Here is a 16,101-nt window from a genome sequence, read left to right as displayed (position 1 = left end):
GAAGCTAGACAAGAGGCAGAGGAATGGTTTTCTGTTGAAAGTTCTCTTATTCATACGCCTTCTCTGGTTCTGGTGTTTATTTGACTAATCCTCCCAATCGTGGTTGGTGTAAACCAGTTTTGAACTGGGTAAAGTGTAATTACGATAGTGGTTTCATTGACAATCGTATTCAAGCTTCTATGGGTTGGTTGTTTAAGATGATTCTGGTTCTTTCATTGAAGCTGCTCAAGCTACAGGTCTCCCGGTTCCCTCTATTATTGCAGCTGAGTGTCAAGGTTTGGTTTGTGCAATGAAGCATGCCTGGTTGCGCGGTTTTAATAAAGTAGTTTTTGAAGGAGATAATCAAGTTCTTGTTCGTCTCTTAACTGGTTCTGCTGTTTGCTATGATCTTCTCAATTGGATTCATGAGATCAAAGGTTTGGCTACTCTATTCGAAGCTGTGGAGTTTACTTGGACTCCAAGAAGTAACAATATCCCGGTAGATATTTTAGCTTCTACTCAACGTTTGAACCCATTGTCCTTTTCTTTTTTTCAACTTATTCCCAGATGTATAGCTTCTGGTTTAAACAATGATGTCTCCGTTTCTAATTAATAAAGAGTTGAAGTGTTAAAAAAAAAAAAAAAAAAATAATAGCCGATTTCAAAATGTCGAAGAACAAAGATTTCCAAGAATATTCAACTCTGAAACACATACATTACTATAATAAGAGAAAGAAAGAAAGATGACACATTTTGCCTTTTTGGTATGTCGTTGTCATTCGTCAACGATTTCACCTAATTGTTCTCCGACTACTACTTTATTTATCTTGTCTTCTATTTATTGCACTAATCACGTTTCAATGTTTTGTGTTTTAACTGTTAAAGCTTAATTAATGATGTTGTAGGACATTATCTAAAACAAACAAAAAACTAAAACGATATCCCTGACAAATATAACCTCAACTCAGTATTGCATTTACTTTGCATTATTAACGTTCCTTCCAAGGAAAGTTATTATTTCTTCTTTACACAAGAAAAAAAAAAGACAATTATTTTCCTAATTAAGTTTAAAATTAACATTACAGAGACGAATGATTTAAGTAAAATGAATCTGGAAGAGTTATTTATTTATTTATCTTCTAATTTTGGGGCGGTACTAATTTAGAAGAAAAATCCATTGGGCCTTAAATTTAATAGCCCATTTGAGAGGCATCAGTTTTAAAAGATAAAACCACGTGTTTCAACGAATGAAACGGTTACACGTGGCAATGTCTGTGTTTTGACTTTCTTTGTCTCCTTCCCTTTTCCTTTAACCAGCGGAGCATTTGAAACCCGTCAGATCGATTTCTCTCTCTCTCGACATCGGAGCAGCCATGGATCTTCGTCGGAGCTCGATAGCACTGTTGATCCTTTCTATTTTATCCCCGGTGACGCTATCTATGCGATACGAGATAATTTCTGGTCACACGAAATGCATCTCAGAGGAGATTCACGCCAACGCATTGACCGTCGGGAAATACAGCGTCGTAAACCCTAACGACGATCATCATCCTCTTCCTTCTTCTCATAAAATCACCGTCAGGGTAATAATTAGTAATACATGTTTCAAATCTCTCGATCTTAAAAATTGATCGCAATTCCTTCTATTTGATTTCGGTTTAATGCAATGGTGTTGACTTTTAGGTCACGTCGCCGCAAGGAACGGCTTACCACGAATCAGACAATGTAGAATCGGGTCAGTTCTCGTTTACAGCGGTGGATACAGGGGATTATATATCTTGCTTCTCCGCCGTCGATCACAAGCCGGAGACGACGCTTACCATTGACTTTGATTGGAGGACGGGTATCCATACCAAGGATTGGTCCACTGTGGCCAAGAAGAGCCAAGTTGAAGTAAGTTTTTGCTTCTTCTAAAGTCTTAACTTAGTCAAACTAATCTCACAGAGGAAAATAGATTTTGATGCGACTGTTATATGAAGAGTTGAGCATTGTGTCCGGGTGTGTGAGAAATTGATTGCTAAGTTAGACGAAGACGTAATGCTGGAAACTGAAAAGTTATATGTGATTTGAGAAATGCTCGGTTGTCTAGGTTTCTAGATTATGTTGGATTGGTTTGATTTGAACAAGGCCATGAATTTGAATCTGCAACACTGCCTAGGGTTCAAACCCAACTGATAGGGGTTGTGTGTTTTCAGTCTTACATATGAGGACATTAATTGCTTATTGTTACACAATCAATTTCGGCAGCTCTCATTCAGGAGTTCTTTCCCAAAATGAAGGTTGTTTGGACTAGGCTTTAACATATTACTACAGAGCAATACTATCTTAAGATGAAAGTAGATAGAACTAGGATTTAACACAGGACAGCGCAAGACTAACTTGAAATGTAAAATATAGCCTCTCAAAGAGATTGCACAGTTTTAAAGGAATGATTTGTTAACCTTGCAATGGTCGTATCTTGATGTTATTGGCCAGACTATGGAGTTTGAGGTTAAGAAGTTGTTTGAAACGGTGAATTCCATCCACGAAGAGATGTTCTATCTCCGTGACAGGTAACTATGAAAAAACATGTTTTCTCTTCAAATCACTTAATCTGAGGAAGAGAATGACTCAAAACCCATCTTCATTTGGTATGTTGCAGGGAAGAAGAAATGCACAATCTGAACATATCGACTCACTCGAAGATGGCATGGTTGAGTTTGGTGTCGCTTGCAGTTTGTTTATCGGTCGCAGGTCTTCAGTTTTGGCACTTGAGGACTTTCTTCCAAAAAAAGAAGCTCATCTAAAAGACAGAGATTGTACTGAAAACCCTAAGACTATAGCTTTATATACGCAACTGATTTCATTTTTGTCGAGCTTCATTTTGTTACTGGATTTTTCGGATACATGTCATTTTACCCTGTCAGATATGATCGTAACATCTCATATTCTCATTAACCTGCCAATCCAATACATGGAACATTTAAATCTTTTATGTCACACTCTTTAATTCGTTTACTGTAAAACAAATGATAATATGAAAAAGAAACAATCTTTACAAAAGATAAGAAACAGAGAATAATAAGCAAACAGAATATCACTTTCTTGTTTCTGGTTGTTTTTGTTTATAAATAATGACTTCGTGTATTATGAAGTGAATAAGCCCCAATGGTGATCTGATGGTAGAGTTTCCTTGATCTTTTCAAGTTTCTTCAGGATGTCCAGAAACGACGGTCTCTGGTTCATGTCCGCCTCCCAGCATTTCACAATTAACCTATTATAAGCAAGAGAACTTGTTAGTTACGTTATCATATAGACTAAAACTAATTCACATGGCCTTGAGTTGTGCTTACTCTCTTAAATCCGGTGTGCATCCTTTGGAACGGAATGTAGGTCTGTGTCCATCTGATACATGTTTGGCAGCTTCATATGGCTCGTGGTTCGCAAACGGTGGCTCTCCTTCAAGCATCTGGAATACAACAATGTGATAACGAAATTAAGGTTAAAATTCTCTGAGCTTTGGTTCTGTTTATTATAGACATATATTGTAGATGTTTTTTTATCGTTAAAGATCGTAGTACCTCGTAAAGTATCATTGCAAAGGAGAAGACATCAACTTTCTTGTCATATCTTCTATGCTTGAATACTTCAGGAGCCATATACCGGTCTGGTTTTGTTGAACGAAGAAGAGAGACAAAAGAGGTGAAGTTAGAGAGATGAAAGAACGAAAAAGGGAGATGGCATCTGCTTTTACTATACAACAACACTTACAGCTGCCTGTTTCACCAGTCATTTTGTAGACATCATGAGAGTTTTGAACCTTTATGAGTTTACTAAGCCCAAAGTCTCCAACTTTCAAGTGGTCTGCACTGGAATTAACCAAAAGAACGTTCCTGAAATATAAAATGCAAGAAGCAGTTTACAAACAGCAAATTTGAAGTTAGAAACTGAGGAGCTATGATTCAGTTTGATTACCTTGGTTTAAGATCTCGGTGAATGATAACATTTGGTTCATTGTGAAGATATGTCATTCCTCTGTAACAACAAATTTTAGAAAACACTCAGGCCGACTATGATGAACAAACTTTCACATGATATCTCGAATGTTAAAACTTCACATACCTCGCGATATCCAACGCAAAGTTGACTGCAGTTGCTGGAGTAAGACCACCCTTTTCCTTAAGGTATTGATGAAGATCCCCCTGTGAAAATTAGATGAATCATTTAGTTAGCCAAGATGAAAATTTGCAGCAATAAAAGACAGTTGATAGCGAAAACTTACCCCACGCAAGTATTCAGTGATTAACATAAGAGGCTTTCTTTCGGTTACAGCTCCTAAGAATTGCACTATGTTAGGATGACGAAGCTTAACTAGCAAATCAACCTCATGCCTGAAGTCCTGACTGCATCACAGTAAATATGGAACTTATGAAGCACAAGAAACTTAGGAAAGAGCAATTGAAATATAAGAGACGGAAATAAGAACTTACATAACCAGTCTATCATCTGAAAGAGATGGAAGAATACGTTTCACAGCTACTGGTGTTCCTCTCCAATAGGCTTTCACAATCTCACCAAAGGAACCCTAACAGAACATGCGACCAATCTCACTACACGAACTCCATCGTATTGAACTAAACACAGAGAATGCTTAATATACCAACCTTTCCAATCATTGCGGCATTTGAGAAATCCAGCTCAGCAGGCTCAATTTCCCAGTCACATTTCTTTGGAATTGGTGGTGGCACAGGCTTTGGTTCAAAGTGACTTCCATTTTGACCCTGCATCAAAAATTCACTCAGCCAGATACAGAGACTAAGATACCCACACAAAGAGGGACGAGTAACTGAAACACTAAAGTGTCTCTTAGAATCTCCGAAATCAAGTATAAAAAAAAAAACAATGCAGTAAGCAGCTACTTCAGAGAGAAGATGAAAGTTCCTCAATTTTAAATTTTTTTTAAAAAACTCGTTCATATTCAATATGAAAACAATCACTACCTACCCTAAAGAATGAAACAAAACGGACAATGTCTAATCTAAGGCTATACATTTACAAGATCACAAGGATGTTCAAAAACTCACATAAGATAAACCGCCATGAGATTTCAGCAGTTCCATCATTTTCTGCTTCCTAGCTCCTTCTGCATCAGCCAGAGGCTTCAAATACCCAAAAACCAAACCAATAAACAAACAAAAAGTTCAGATTCAGAATCATAGCAAAGTTGAGACATTTCAAGGAACCCAAAATCGAAATGGAAAAAAAAGAAAGGAAGAAGGGCCTTATACCGTGTTCTTCCACCTATCCTGGGCGTTGACATCAGCACCAAACTCGAGCAGACATTTAACAACATCAACCCATCCGTGAAGGGAGGCTACGTGGAGAGGCGTCCGTTTGTCATAGTCTCTAGCGTGAACCAAAGACGGATCTTCCTCCAAGAGTTTCCGAACAGCAGCTGCGTCGTTTTGGTGAGCGTGCCACAGAATCAGAGATGTTCTGCTCACACGTGCCTTCTCCTTTTGTTTGTCGTAAGAAGGTGAAGGCACGCTCGTTCCCGCAGCAGCGGCTTGTTCGCCACCGTCTCCAGCCGCCGGTAAATCGGAGCTCATCTCAACCCGATTTTAGATAATTGAGAGGATCGAGTCGATGCGAGAAACAGTGATCTGATCTCTAGGATATTTTTAGATGATTGGATTAAGGTACCGTGTGATTGAGGAATCAATTCTTCACTGTGAAACAACCAGATAGAGAGAGAGAGAGAGGCGATGATTTTTGTTTTCTTTTGTCTCTTGCTTGCTTGTGTGAACGTAGATCATCGCCGTTAACTTAGCCGTCAAGTTGTTGATGACTTTTTCCTCCGTCTATTTTTGTGAGTTTCTAACTCCGTCACTGTTATCTCTGACTTTTCTCTTTTGGTCTTTTAACTCTTTATTATATTAGTGACCGACTAAGGAAAGGAAGGAATAAAAGGGATCATGCTGTTTTTTGTTCTTAGAAAGTCTTTTAATTTTATTTAATAATACTATAATTAGTTTAAATTTGGTTAATTTGAAGGACAATACAAACAAAAGAAGAAGTATTTATACAAATTCTTACAATAATGGTCACCTTGATCTTACCCTTTTGGATCTAAGAAAAAATAAGTAAAGAAAGTTGCTAAAATTTTCCTTTTTTTTTATAACAAAGTGCTAAGTTGATACATTAAAAAAATACTCTATTATGAATCATATAATAACCGTTATGGTCAATTGTATGAAATGGGGAACTAAGTCAACGATCCGGATAACATGGAATCACATCTATCACATGACTTCTATAAATACACACACACGCATATGCCTTTGGCATCTATCTTAACTTTTTAATTGTTAACAAATTTTAGTCACTATTTCTCATGTCAAGAAAATTCAGTATACATTGGTCTTTCTTGTCAACCAACATATTTGCCCAACTAGTAATATTGATCGAGCAACTAATACATGAAGGAAAAAATAATAAAAAGTCCGAACTGTAAACCAGATTTATGCTGATACAACTACTAGAGTACTAGTGTTAGCTTTAAAAGCCTTCAAGTAAAGAGCGCAACTTCAAGAGAGGTATATGGAGCACAAGCGAAACGTATCTTTTATATATATACACACGGTTAATTACAGTTTAATTTATACAAGTATTTTCAAATTATTGTAACGTGGTGATCTAAATTGTTTCACAATCTATTATTTACCATCCTTTAAGTCCTCAAGAGAACGCTTACGGGATCCCAGATTACGCTCCAGCGTCTGAGGCGTGGGTGGTGTTCTTCCTCGGCGGAAGAGCACTGCCAGTGACCTTGTTTTTCGGCAAAGGTCAAAAACCTATTCAAACAAAAAAAAAAGAACAAAGTTGATCACTTGTCAAATGTTTAAGGCGACAAATTTATAGAATGAAATGATATCTTTGTTGCATAATCTTACAGATGAGGCCTCAATCTCAGCGACGCCTTCACACCCTTTTCCTCCACCTTGTAATAGGTCACAGTATTTAACAGCCTCATTCATATCTTCGAAAACCTTTGAGATAAAAATGGTCACATTTTGTTGGTTTCCATAGGGTGTTGGAAGTGATTCATTGAAAATACTTACCAGTACACCATCTCGAATGTCTTCTACGAGCATATCGAATTTAGTTTTGGGTCTAGACTGTTTTGTCTGGTTGCTGATCCTACTAGGAAACAAGAGTCCAAGCTCTTTTTCTACTTCACTGTTATAAACCGATTGCTACTGTTATGCAAGCAATAGGAAAACCAAAACTAATAAACAGAGTGGAAGAGAGTTGGAACCTGTGGTTCGTTCTTGTTTTCATGGTGCAGATCTGGTTTTCTCTCTGTGTTAGTACATATACAGGCTTCGAGTCCCCTCTCCATGGGTTGGACTCCAACACTGAGATTGTTGTCATGACATAGTGACAGAGGGTTAGTCAACGAAATCATTAAAGCTTATACACAGAGCACTAGAGGAACAACATCGATACATAAACTTGAGATGAACATAAACTTTAGACCACACTTATGTTCTCATCCTAGAAGTCTATGTTTTTGATATTCCAATCCATCAGCATTTCTGTGGATGATGAGATGATAAAAACCGTGTTGTTTAATAAGTTATTTGCTTGCAATCTTACTATAAGACTGGAAACTAGGAATGGAAATGAAAAAGAAATGGTATGCAGAGAACAATTAGTTGAATAGCTCTCACTACATCTATCTTAGTTGTGACACAGTGACTAAATTCTAACATTGTTCAACAAAACGTTAAACATAAACATGAATTTCAAACAAGCAGCACATCAACGGAAGTATCAGTCAAGGAAATTTATTCATCATCACCAAATGTCATCGAAGAAAACGCAGAGATTGAGAGAGGTTATACCGTCATAGCTGGTGGAATCAAACGTCTGCTCTAATTTCCGACGCATTTCGTAAGCACGAGACGAGACTTGCCTTACAAACTCATCGGAAGTCCCAGGGATCGTACCGTCCAAGTGAAGCGCCCGCTCAACTTCCTTGCTCTCTTCTTCCTCATCGCCACCAAGCTTATCTGATCCTCCTCCGCCGCCGCTGGTCGATTTACAGCTAACGAACAGTCTTCTTCTTCTTCTCGGTATCGAAACTCGTTTACCGGAGCTGGAAAAGCCTGAAAGGGAAGAAGAACGGTTGGAACGAAGACGAATCGAGACTGATCGTGAAGTTGAAACGGAGATCGTAGTAGTGGTCGGAGGAAGTATTATAGACGGAGACACAGATATCAGCGACTCCATTTTAGAACTTCCTCTTATCCCTATAAATCACAGTTCTTAGATTTTCTTCTCCTCCCCTTGGCTAATCAAACAATCCTCTTGCTTAGGTTTTTTTTTAATTTTCTCGAGAAAATCAATGGGAAAATTCTCGACGTAACGTAAACGACTCATCGGGTTAAAAAGAAACTCGTGGAAGCAGCTACTGAATCCGCTGATATTTTCCCCTTTTGGTGGGTACCACAGTTACTCAAAACCTTCTGACCCGTTCCGAGGGTTTCATATTCAACAGAGCGACAAATAAAAACATCATAACGGAGGGGGCTTACTTGATCTCTGAATTAGACACATGTATATATTACAAAAAAAAAAAAAAGCGTAGAGAGGTTACATAAGAAGCTTTCACTTTTACAATCATATGGATGTTCAAAAGAAACTCACCTAATAATAATCTCATTTTATAAGGTCACAAACCAGCTGTGTTTGCTCCCGCTTCAGGAGAAGATAAGCCATTCGCTACGGTCTCATCATCACCAAGCTGTGTTGATTCTTGATCAGGGAATAGCTCGAGTCGCATAGAAGGAACGATGTTGTTCACATGAAGCCATGTTAGTTCCCATAAGCTATCTCCACCAAGAGCACTTCTTTGCAAAAGCACTCCTTTGGTCTTCATCACTAGCAATATGTTCTTTAGAAGCTCTGGCACGGATTCTTGAAGCTTGTCGCTTTTTTTGCCCCTTACTTTCACTTTCATGTACTTCTCCATTCGGGTTAGAACACCGAGCCATAGCTTGCAGAAGGTTGATAACTGAGATAGCTCTTGGAGTTGCTGAAGAAACACTTTGGAGAGGAGTTTGATCGCGAGAAGCAGTGTGCCTTCCATGTTTCTATAGTCTTTTTGTGACCCAGCAGCTAGCTCAAGTAAGTCATCTAAAAGCGTGAAGATTACTTTGTCAAAGCATTGAGACCACATGCTGTGACCTAGGTTGATCCCATCTACTCCGCCTAAACACTTTTGTAATGACTGTAACGCGTGGTTTCGGACATCCTCCCTCTGGACTAAACACACTTTTCTTAGACCTTGAACAAGCCACAACCACATTTCCCCAATATCTTGTGACATCTTCCCGAAATCTTCTTCTCCCATGTTTTCCTTAGCTGTTCGAACCCATTTAGCCAAATATTTTAATGAATCTTCCATTAGGTCGAGGGCACGGATAGATCGTTCCGATTGTCCCACGCGTGATTCAGCAAACTGTCTTGCAGCATCAACACAGAGTACATAATTGGCTGGATACAGGTGAGTTCCTTCAGACATAACAAAGGATACCGCATCAAATCCTGCTTCAGAAGCTTCTGGGTGCTTAGCTGTGATGGAGAGTAAGGATGTGATTGTTCTCCATCCAGCCTGAGACCTGATGTGATTAGCATTGGCTTTCACAAGACGGCTGACTTCAACTGCAATCTGCTCACAATAGGCATCGGCAACACGTGCATCCAGTTTCAGCACAAGCTGAAGGGATCTCAAAAGCTCATCAGCTAGGCTTTCTTTATAAGGAAGTAGTCTCTGGCAGATCCGAAGTAGGCCAAAAATAGCTTTATCCACTAAGTTGCAGGGCATCAACGTTGACTGAGCAATTGTAGCTATATGTTCATAGACGCCTTGCCATAGGAGAACAATCCTGTCTCTGTTGTTAAGAGTGATTGCAATAAGCAATTCCAGACAGAAAACTGCAGTATCCTCATCCTCAGGAGAGCTGGTTCCTTTTTGTGGTCTACCTGCAGCCCAAATGAGAGCACGTGCAAGCTGCAACAAAGATTCAGCTTGTAGAAACTTGCTTTCGGTAAATATACTGTCAATATGACACTTCTGAATTGTTTGAAGTGTTCTTTGATGAGCTGCAAGCTGTTGCTCAGTAGGCTGTGATCTGGGCTCTTCTGTATCAAGTGAGAGAAGCTGACTAAACCTTCCCATCAATCCGGAAGATCTCCTTGGAGTTCCCATTGACTGTAGATGAGCTGAAGATAGGGAATTCGCGAGGGGCTTTCCTTGTCCTTGCTCAGATGAAAGTTCAGATTCATCAGCTGCATCACTGGCTACACGTGCTGGCAGAAGTCCAAGTTTATGTAACCGTAAGATACAGTCCAATATGTTCCTCCAACCTGTACGTATATAATCTCCATATTTGTTTGCAATGGTAAAAATAGTGATAGTAGCCATCCTCGCTTTTGCGTCATCACCAAATGCAAGAACAGGTTCATCAACAGATGATGGATTCAACAGAGTTGTGAATTTGCAGAGAGACACAACCAGATCATCAAGGACATCTTCTAGATGATGACAGGCAGATATTTTAGCAATAGCCAGGAATCCATCAATGCATGTCTGGTAAACATCTTCATGTTCCGCATGGTCAAAAACGACTGATATAGCAGCAATGGTTGGACCAGACATAATAGCAAACATATCATGGTCAAGGTAAGCCCTTGAATCAGCCATAATATACGGAGCAGTTTTTTTAGATTTATGCATCAAATCAATCCAACGGCTGGGAGTCATTTCAGGAAAGCCTGCACCTTGTTCTGGAGTAGTCCTGATCTCGTTGTTGCAGATGGAGTGATAGAGTTCAGACAAAAATTCTCTAGGTAGATCATTTCCTCCATTGATATGCCTATTGTTACGAATAAAATCCTCTTCTGTCATCTTTTTCTTTACTTGAACGTTGTGTTGATCAGTGTTAAGCATGATAATCGAGTATGATAACACAAGAGCAGCATCCTTGTTTGCCAGAATCTCAGGAGACTGCATATAGTACCTTTCAGAGAACGCCTCAAGCACTCTCTGTATTTTCTGAGATTCTCCAGGCAACCTGAAAGTTTCCAAGAAGAGTCGGAGTGCAGTATCCAAATTCATGTACTGGAAATCGAAAGTCCCAGCAAACTCATTGAGAACCTGAACACAGAACTCGTCATGGTTTCCAAGAAAATCCCCAACAAGGTTCTTATCAAGCCCAGCAGTATATCTGAAAAAACAAGCTACACTTTGGGGATCAAGTTTGTCAGGCAAAAGATGTGTCCCTTGGAGAAACTCTAACCCCTTCTTTGGATCCCTGTTAAAGTGATCTGCTCCAATCATTAACCTTCTCTTGATATATTTTCTTCTGCGTACAAATGAAACCCAGTGATTTGGATCACTGTAATTGTCACACTTAACCATCCAGAAAGGCGTATACTCATCAAGATGGACAGGACCTAAGTCCAAACCAGTTAATCCATTACTTATCCTCTCAGCCATTCCCTGAATAACAGCGATTAGACCATCCAGAGCAAGAATGTGCATTGCGGACAAAGGACAGTTCACAGGAAATGTGCTCTTCGATAGAAGATTAGACAGCTCCTCAAACACGTTGCTGCAAGTTATATCACAATCAAGATTGGCATACATCTCCACCATAAAACTCTTCTGCCTACAGAAGTTCACAAGAGCCTCCATAGCAACCTCTTGCTGCTGATAAGAAGGTCCATATTTTCCTTGAGCAAGCCTCAGAATCACACAGGAAAAGAATGCCTCAAGCTGCAATTTGAGTTCGGTACGTAGATGTTGATACAAATTGAGCACAATGCTGCAAACCATCGAAAGAATAAGGGGGCTCATCGACAAGCCGAATTGCATCAAGTTACGAAATAACTCATCTTGAATTAGGCTTAACAATCTTGGGTGATGGCGGATTGACGACCCACCAAGTTCAATGGCTGAGTTTATCAAATTCAACGCAAACAGAGGCACATCTTCGTCAAATGCTATGGTGTTTGATCGGGAGCCCATCCCAACATGTTCAACCACATTTAACAAAGAACATAAAAAGTGAAATATTTCCACCATACTTGGAACTCCGTATGGCTCTGTCATTATATGCAAATCATATGGAGAAGCCGGCTTTCTGCTTCCAGGCCCAACTGGTCCATCATCCATCAAAGTTTGAGCACCAGATGCAAAAGTTGCCACAGAATTTTCAGTGTCATACTCGGAGTTACCATTTCCATCCTCGACTGGTTTACTCACAATGGCATAATCACTGTCTACTCCAGCTTTCTGCGGCCATGCAAAAGACCATCACTAATCATTGCACAATAAATGGAATATATGAAAACATAAGAAAAATGCATTAAATCTAGCATCTGTTGGGGAAGTTCTTCCGAAACAAATTAATTATTAACTAGATGCAGAATTGGTAGTCTTCTTTTTCCTGGAAAAATATATATTTCTATCTGAAAGAAGATATCTTGCAAAACTTATACTCCAAATTGACTTTACTAAACCAGTAAGGCGATAACAAGGACCCCAATATCATACCTCTTGTTTGATGCTTCCAGCCCTGTTGACAAGTGTATTTTCTGTTCTGTCAACATCTGGGAGATGCGCGAAGATACACCTTACTAGTTCATGCATAGTGTGGCGAGCTACACGTTGCAATAACTCACCTTTCATTCCTGCTTGGTGGACAACACGAAAACAAGTATTGACGACAGTGCATACATGCTGATTGCTTAGCATAACTGATGCTTTATTTTTCATGCATGCCAGAAGAACCTGCAGTATCTTCATTAGCACAACCTCTTCTGATGCAGGATCAGTCACCTCAAACCGGCAGCTTGTCACAGAATCAACTACCAAGTGCATTGCGTCTTCAATATTTGCAGTATGTTGATCAATTACATTCAGATTTAAGATTTTGTAAACTGATGACAAAGCAATGCTGGTTATCGGTGCTCCAGTTTCATCCGAACGTATCACATCAAGAAAGGGCTGAAGATACAATATGGGACTAATCGTATGCCATGGCTGGTTCCATGAGAACACCTGTTTTCTAAGAGCTTTCAGTGACTGAATCAACGAGTGTTCTAGTTGATCATCGCCAGCCATGTATCGACCCCCCCATCTTACATTTCTTCTCATAACCGCTAAAACAGCAGCAATTTCTGTATCAATCATGCATGCTAAAGTGGTTGTATTGCTTGAATCAGTACTCTCAAAGTCCTCAGGCTCTTCCTCAATGGAGTTAATTCCAGAATGCAACTTTAGGCGACCCATTTAATCTGCTCTAATCTGCAGCCAGAGCCCAAGGCACTTCGGTGCTCACGATCTTCCTGGCAGAATATAAGGTGGATACAACCAGAGCATATACCCTTCACAAATAGATGCCAAACTCCATCATTACTGGAAAAAAGAAACAAACAGATTAGATCAACAGTGTTGTTTTAAACAGATTACAGATTCTTTTACAGAGCTATTAGGAAAGACAACCTCGTATGTTAATCAAATACTACAACAGTGTCTCTGAAAATAGCCGCTTTGATTCAAAGATATAAACCACAAGCAAAGAAATATAAAATGGTCTTAAACCATACTAATAATTTAGTAACATTTTCAGAGTAACCTCTTCCACAGTAGTAACTTATGTTGCAGATTAGTTTATGAGTAGCTAAGCAACAAATTCTTACAATTTGATCCCCCAGGAAAACCAATTCCTACAAATCCCTATATAACAAAGTTTGCAACCTCTTTGTTATATCAATAAACCTGATAACACTAATCCCATCTATAGCATCAGCAACTTATACAGTCAAAGAGTCACTAACTTCGATGGACTAAGCTTAACTACAATTCAGCAGACCAGTGACCGTTTTACGAAACCAATTCCGAAACTATTATCGGTTCTTCAGATGACCAAAAACTCGAAACAGGTCTCGCTAAATCTCAGAATTTAGGAAAAACACCAGCAATGCGAATCAACAAGAAGAAGAAACTCGTTCGACGCAAGAATGGAAATCTAGTTCAAAAACTGAGTAACAGAGAGAGAGAGATAACTTCTGACTTAGATTCTAGTAAAACATTACAAACATCATCAATGCACAACGAAGGAACGATGGAAACAAATAGTAAACGAAGAAGAAGTTCAAGGAAACGAGATCTGTAGATTTACTTACTAAATCTCCAGCGATTCAAAGATCTGTCGTCGGGCTCCGACGACGACAAACAGAAATGCTTTTGAGGAAAGCACGATCGGAAAATCTCGGGGAGGGAGCAAAAGGCGAAGAAAGCAAAAAAAAGAAAAAAAGAAGTAAGTGATAGAATTTACGAAAACACCCTTGTCTGGCCAAATAGTCATATTTCTATGTACAGTAAAACCTCTATAAATTAATACTCGATAAATTAATAATCTCTATAAATTAATAAATTTCTCCGGTCCCAAGCTGGGACTAGTGTAATTTTATACATATTTCGATAAAATAATAAGATAATAATTTTTTAAAAATCCTTTGTAACTATATGGTCCCAATAATATTATAAATTAATAATTAGGTAAAATTTTCAAAATATATGTATATATAGACACATTAGTTTTTGTTAGAGTTTATTTCTAATATTTTATTATATCAAAAATTGTTGGCATTCTCTTTCAAGATATAATAATTATTATTTTCTTTGTAATTGATTATATAAAATACTAATTATCATGATTAAATCTCATTTTTCAATATTTTTCTGAAAAAAACTTTCAAAGTAGGAAAATCTCTCTATAATAATTATTAATTTATCGATAAATTAATACCTCTATAAATTAATAGATTTTCATGGTCCCAACATTATTAATTTTTAGAGGTTTTACTGTAGAAGGGTCTGTAATTCATGATATTGATGCTCTAGACCCCCAAAATATCTAAAGCTTTTTACTTCATGACCATGTATACTACAAATGGGCCTGTAACAGGCTTATACGGGCCCAATTTATGATACCTTAGAGCAATTAGAGCAATGACTTTGTTTTACTCACCTCACTATATAAATTTGTTTTGTTTTTTCCCCCACCAATCATATCACATTTGTCATTTTCAGAAAATGGAAAAACAAAATCAATCAATTTAAATTTAGAAAAGTACTCCTACTATATAGTTTAGAAAAGTACTCCTACTATATAGTTTTAAATATATGATATAAATTGTGGAGAACAGTTGAATAATTCTTTGTTCTTTGATGTTGTTGAGGTGGTTGCCTTTTGCCAGTTTGTCCTAATGGGATAGTGGGAGACAATACTTTTCTTAAGAGTTTTTATAACGGAAAAATACGTAAACCTAATATATGTAGTACTAACTTGTCCAACATAAACGTATGTAAGGAATTAGTATAACACAATAAGATATGTCATAGACTTATTGCTTTGTCTGTTTTAGGTATTCTTGCACTCGAAGGACATGTCTCTTTCATGTTTAATTAGTGTCAAAGAAAAATGAACAATCATTTTATAACCATATATAATATAGTATGTTTAGCAATCTATGATTCGTCATCATCATTAACTATAAAAATATCTAAATAGCTAAGCTCTGTTTATAGGTTGTGGACGAAAAGCGTCTGGTATTTTTACTAAATAGATGACAAATGACATAACTTTTGGGTAAAAATAAAAATGTTTTCAAATTGATTAGATATTAACTTACGAGAGATCTTTGTTTTCTATTGACATTAATTACGTACATCCATGTAATTAATATATAACTGAATATAAACTTTGAGTATCAAACATATATAAGTATATGGTACTAATCATTACATCCACCCCTAGATTTATAGATATCTAGACTTTTGGTATAAAACAGAGTAGCCAGTTGGCAAATGTTTCCTAAGGTATACACACGTTCGAGTATTGTGTTTGGAACGTATCTACTTCCTAATTATAGTATTAACTTGTATCATGATATGTATGGTATCCACTAACTACTAAACTGCACCGGTCTCTGTATATTATAAAGTTTCGAATAAATAATATGTATAAAATCGAATAAATAGTTTCTAGTTTAGCATTAGAAAGC

The 16,101-nt window shown here is 37.9% G+C and overlaps 4 protein-coding genes across 4 annotated transcripts; 1 reads left to right on the top strand and 3 right to left on the bottom strand.

Annotated features, from left to right (window-relative positions):
* The first annotated feature begins 1,304 nt into the window (after positions 1-1,304).
* LOC17897054 (transmembrane emp24 domain-containing protein p24delta7) lies at positions 1,305-2,871 on the top strand. The gene is made up of 4 exons (XM_006304140.2): positions 1,305-1,562; positions 1,663-1,872; positions 2,455-2,531; positions 2,621-2,871. The coding sequence occupies exons 1-4, from the start codon at positions 1,353-1,355 to the stop codon at positions 2,763-2,765; spliced, it is 642 nt and encodes a 213-aa protein (XP_006304202.1). The 5' UTR covers positions 1,305-1,352; the 3' UTR covers positions 2,766-2,871.
* A 41-nt stretch (positions 2,872-2,912) lies between these two features.
* LOC17899954 (integrin-linked protein kinase 1) lies at positions 2,913-5,747 on the bottom strand. Its single transcript, XM_006307487.2, has 11 exons — positions 5,247-5,747; positions 5,043-5,117; positions 4,623-4,739; positions 4,449-4,543; positions 4,241-4,361; positions 4,081-4,160; positions 3,934-3,993; positions 3,730-3,851; positions 3,540-3,625; positions 3,312-3,427; positions 2,913-3,232 (listed from the first exon to the last, which is right to left on the bottom strand). The coding sequence occupies exons 1-11, from the start codon at positions 5,565-5,567 to the stop codon at positions 3,106-3,108; spliced, it is 1,320 nt and encodes a 439-aa protein (XP_006307549.1). The 5' UTR covers positions 5,568-5,747; the 3' UTR covers positions 2,913-3,105.
* An 810-nt stretch (positions 5,748-6,557) lies between these two features.
* LOC17897157 lies at positions 6,558-8,416 on the bottom strand. The gene is made up of 5 exons (XM_023789125.1): positions 7,866-8,416; positions 7,277-7,376; positions 7,080-7,197; positions 6,912-7,007; positions 6,558-6,812 (listed from the first exon to the last, which is right to left on the bottom strand). Exons 1-5 carry the CDS (start codon positions 8,251-8,253, stop codon positions 6,675-6,677), a joined length of 840 nt encoding a protein of 279 aa, XP_023644893.1. The 5' UTR covers positions 8,254-8,416; the 3' UTR covers positions 6,558-6,674.
* Positions 8,417-8,530: 114 nt separating this feature from the next.
* LOC17897608 (ARF guanine-nucleotide exchange factor GNOM) lies at positions 8,531-14,323 on the bottom strand. The gene is made up of 3 exons (XM_006306127.2): positions 14,218-14,323; positions 12,584-13,447; positions 8,531-12,322 (listed from the first exon to the last, which is right to left on the bottom strand). The coding sequence occupies exons 2-3, from the start codon at positions 13,319-13,321 to the stop codon at positions 8,696-8,698; spliced, it is 4,365 nt and encodes a 1,454-aa protein (XP_006306189.1). The 5' UTR covers positions 13,322-13,447; positions 14,218-14,323; the 3' UTR covers positions 8,531-8,695.
* Positions 14,324-16,101: the final 1,778 nt, after the last annotated feature.

The sequence above is a fragment of the Capsella rubella genome, unplaced genomic scaffold, assembly GCF_000375325.1.
Source record: "Capsella rubella cultivar Monte Gargano unplaced genomic scaffold, Caprub1_0 scaffold_1, whole genome shotgun sequence".
Lineage (NCBI taxonomy): Eukaryota > Viridiplantae > Streptophyta > Magnoliopsida > Brassicales > Brassicaceae > Capsella > Capsella rubella.
This window is presented reverse-complemented; position numbering and strand designations above follow the sequence as displayed.

Coding starts and splice junctions, on each gene's coding strand:
- LOC17897054 (XM_006304140.2), top strand. CDS start 1,353: ATGGATCTTCGTCGGAGCTCGATAGCACTGTTGATCCTTTCTATTTTA. Junction 1,873..2,454: donor CCAAGAAGAGCCAAGTTGAA/GTAAGTTTTTGC, acceptor GTTATTGGCCAG/ACTATGGAGTTTGAGGTTAA. Junction 2,532..2,620: donor ATGTTCTATCTCCGTGACAG/GTAACTATGAAA, acceptor GGTATGTTGCAG/GGAAGAAGAAATGCACAATC.
- LOC17899954 (XM_006307487.2), bottom strand. CDS start 5,567: ATGAGCTCCGATTTACCGGCGGCTGGAGACGGTGGCGAACAAGCCGCT. Junction 5,118..5,246: donor AGGATAGGTGGAAGAACACG/GTATAAGGCCCT, acceptor GGGTATTTGAAG/CCTCTGGCTGATGCAGAAGG. Junction 4,740..5,042: donor CTCATGGCGGTTTATCTTAT/GTGAGTTTTTGA, acceptor TTTTTGATGCAG/GGTCAAAATGGAAGTCACTT.
- LOC17897157 (XM_023789125.1), bottom strand. CDS start 8,253: ATGGAGTCGCTGATATCTGTGTCTCCGTCTATAATACTTCCTCCGACC. Junction 7,377..7,865: donor TGATTCCACCAGCTATGACG/GTATAACCTCTC, acceptor CAACAATCTCAG/TGTTGGAGTCCAACCCATGG. Junction 7,198..7,276: donor AAAACAAGAACGAACCACAG/GTTCCAACTCTC, acceptor GGTTTATAACAG/TGAAGTAGAAAAAGAGCTTG.
- LOC17897608 (XM_006306127.2), bottom strand. CDS start 13,321: ATGGGTCGCCTAAAGTTGCATTCTGGAATTAACTCCATTGAGGAAGAG. Junction 12,323..12,583: donor CTGGAAGCATCAAACAAGAG/GTATGATATTGG, acceptor GCATGGCCGCAG/AAAGCTGGAGTAGACAGTGA.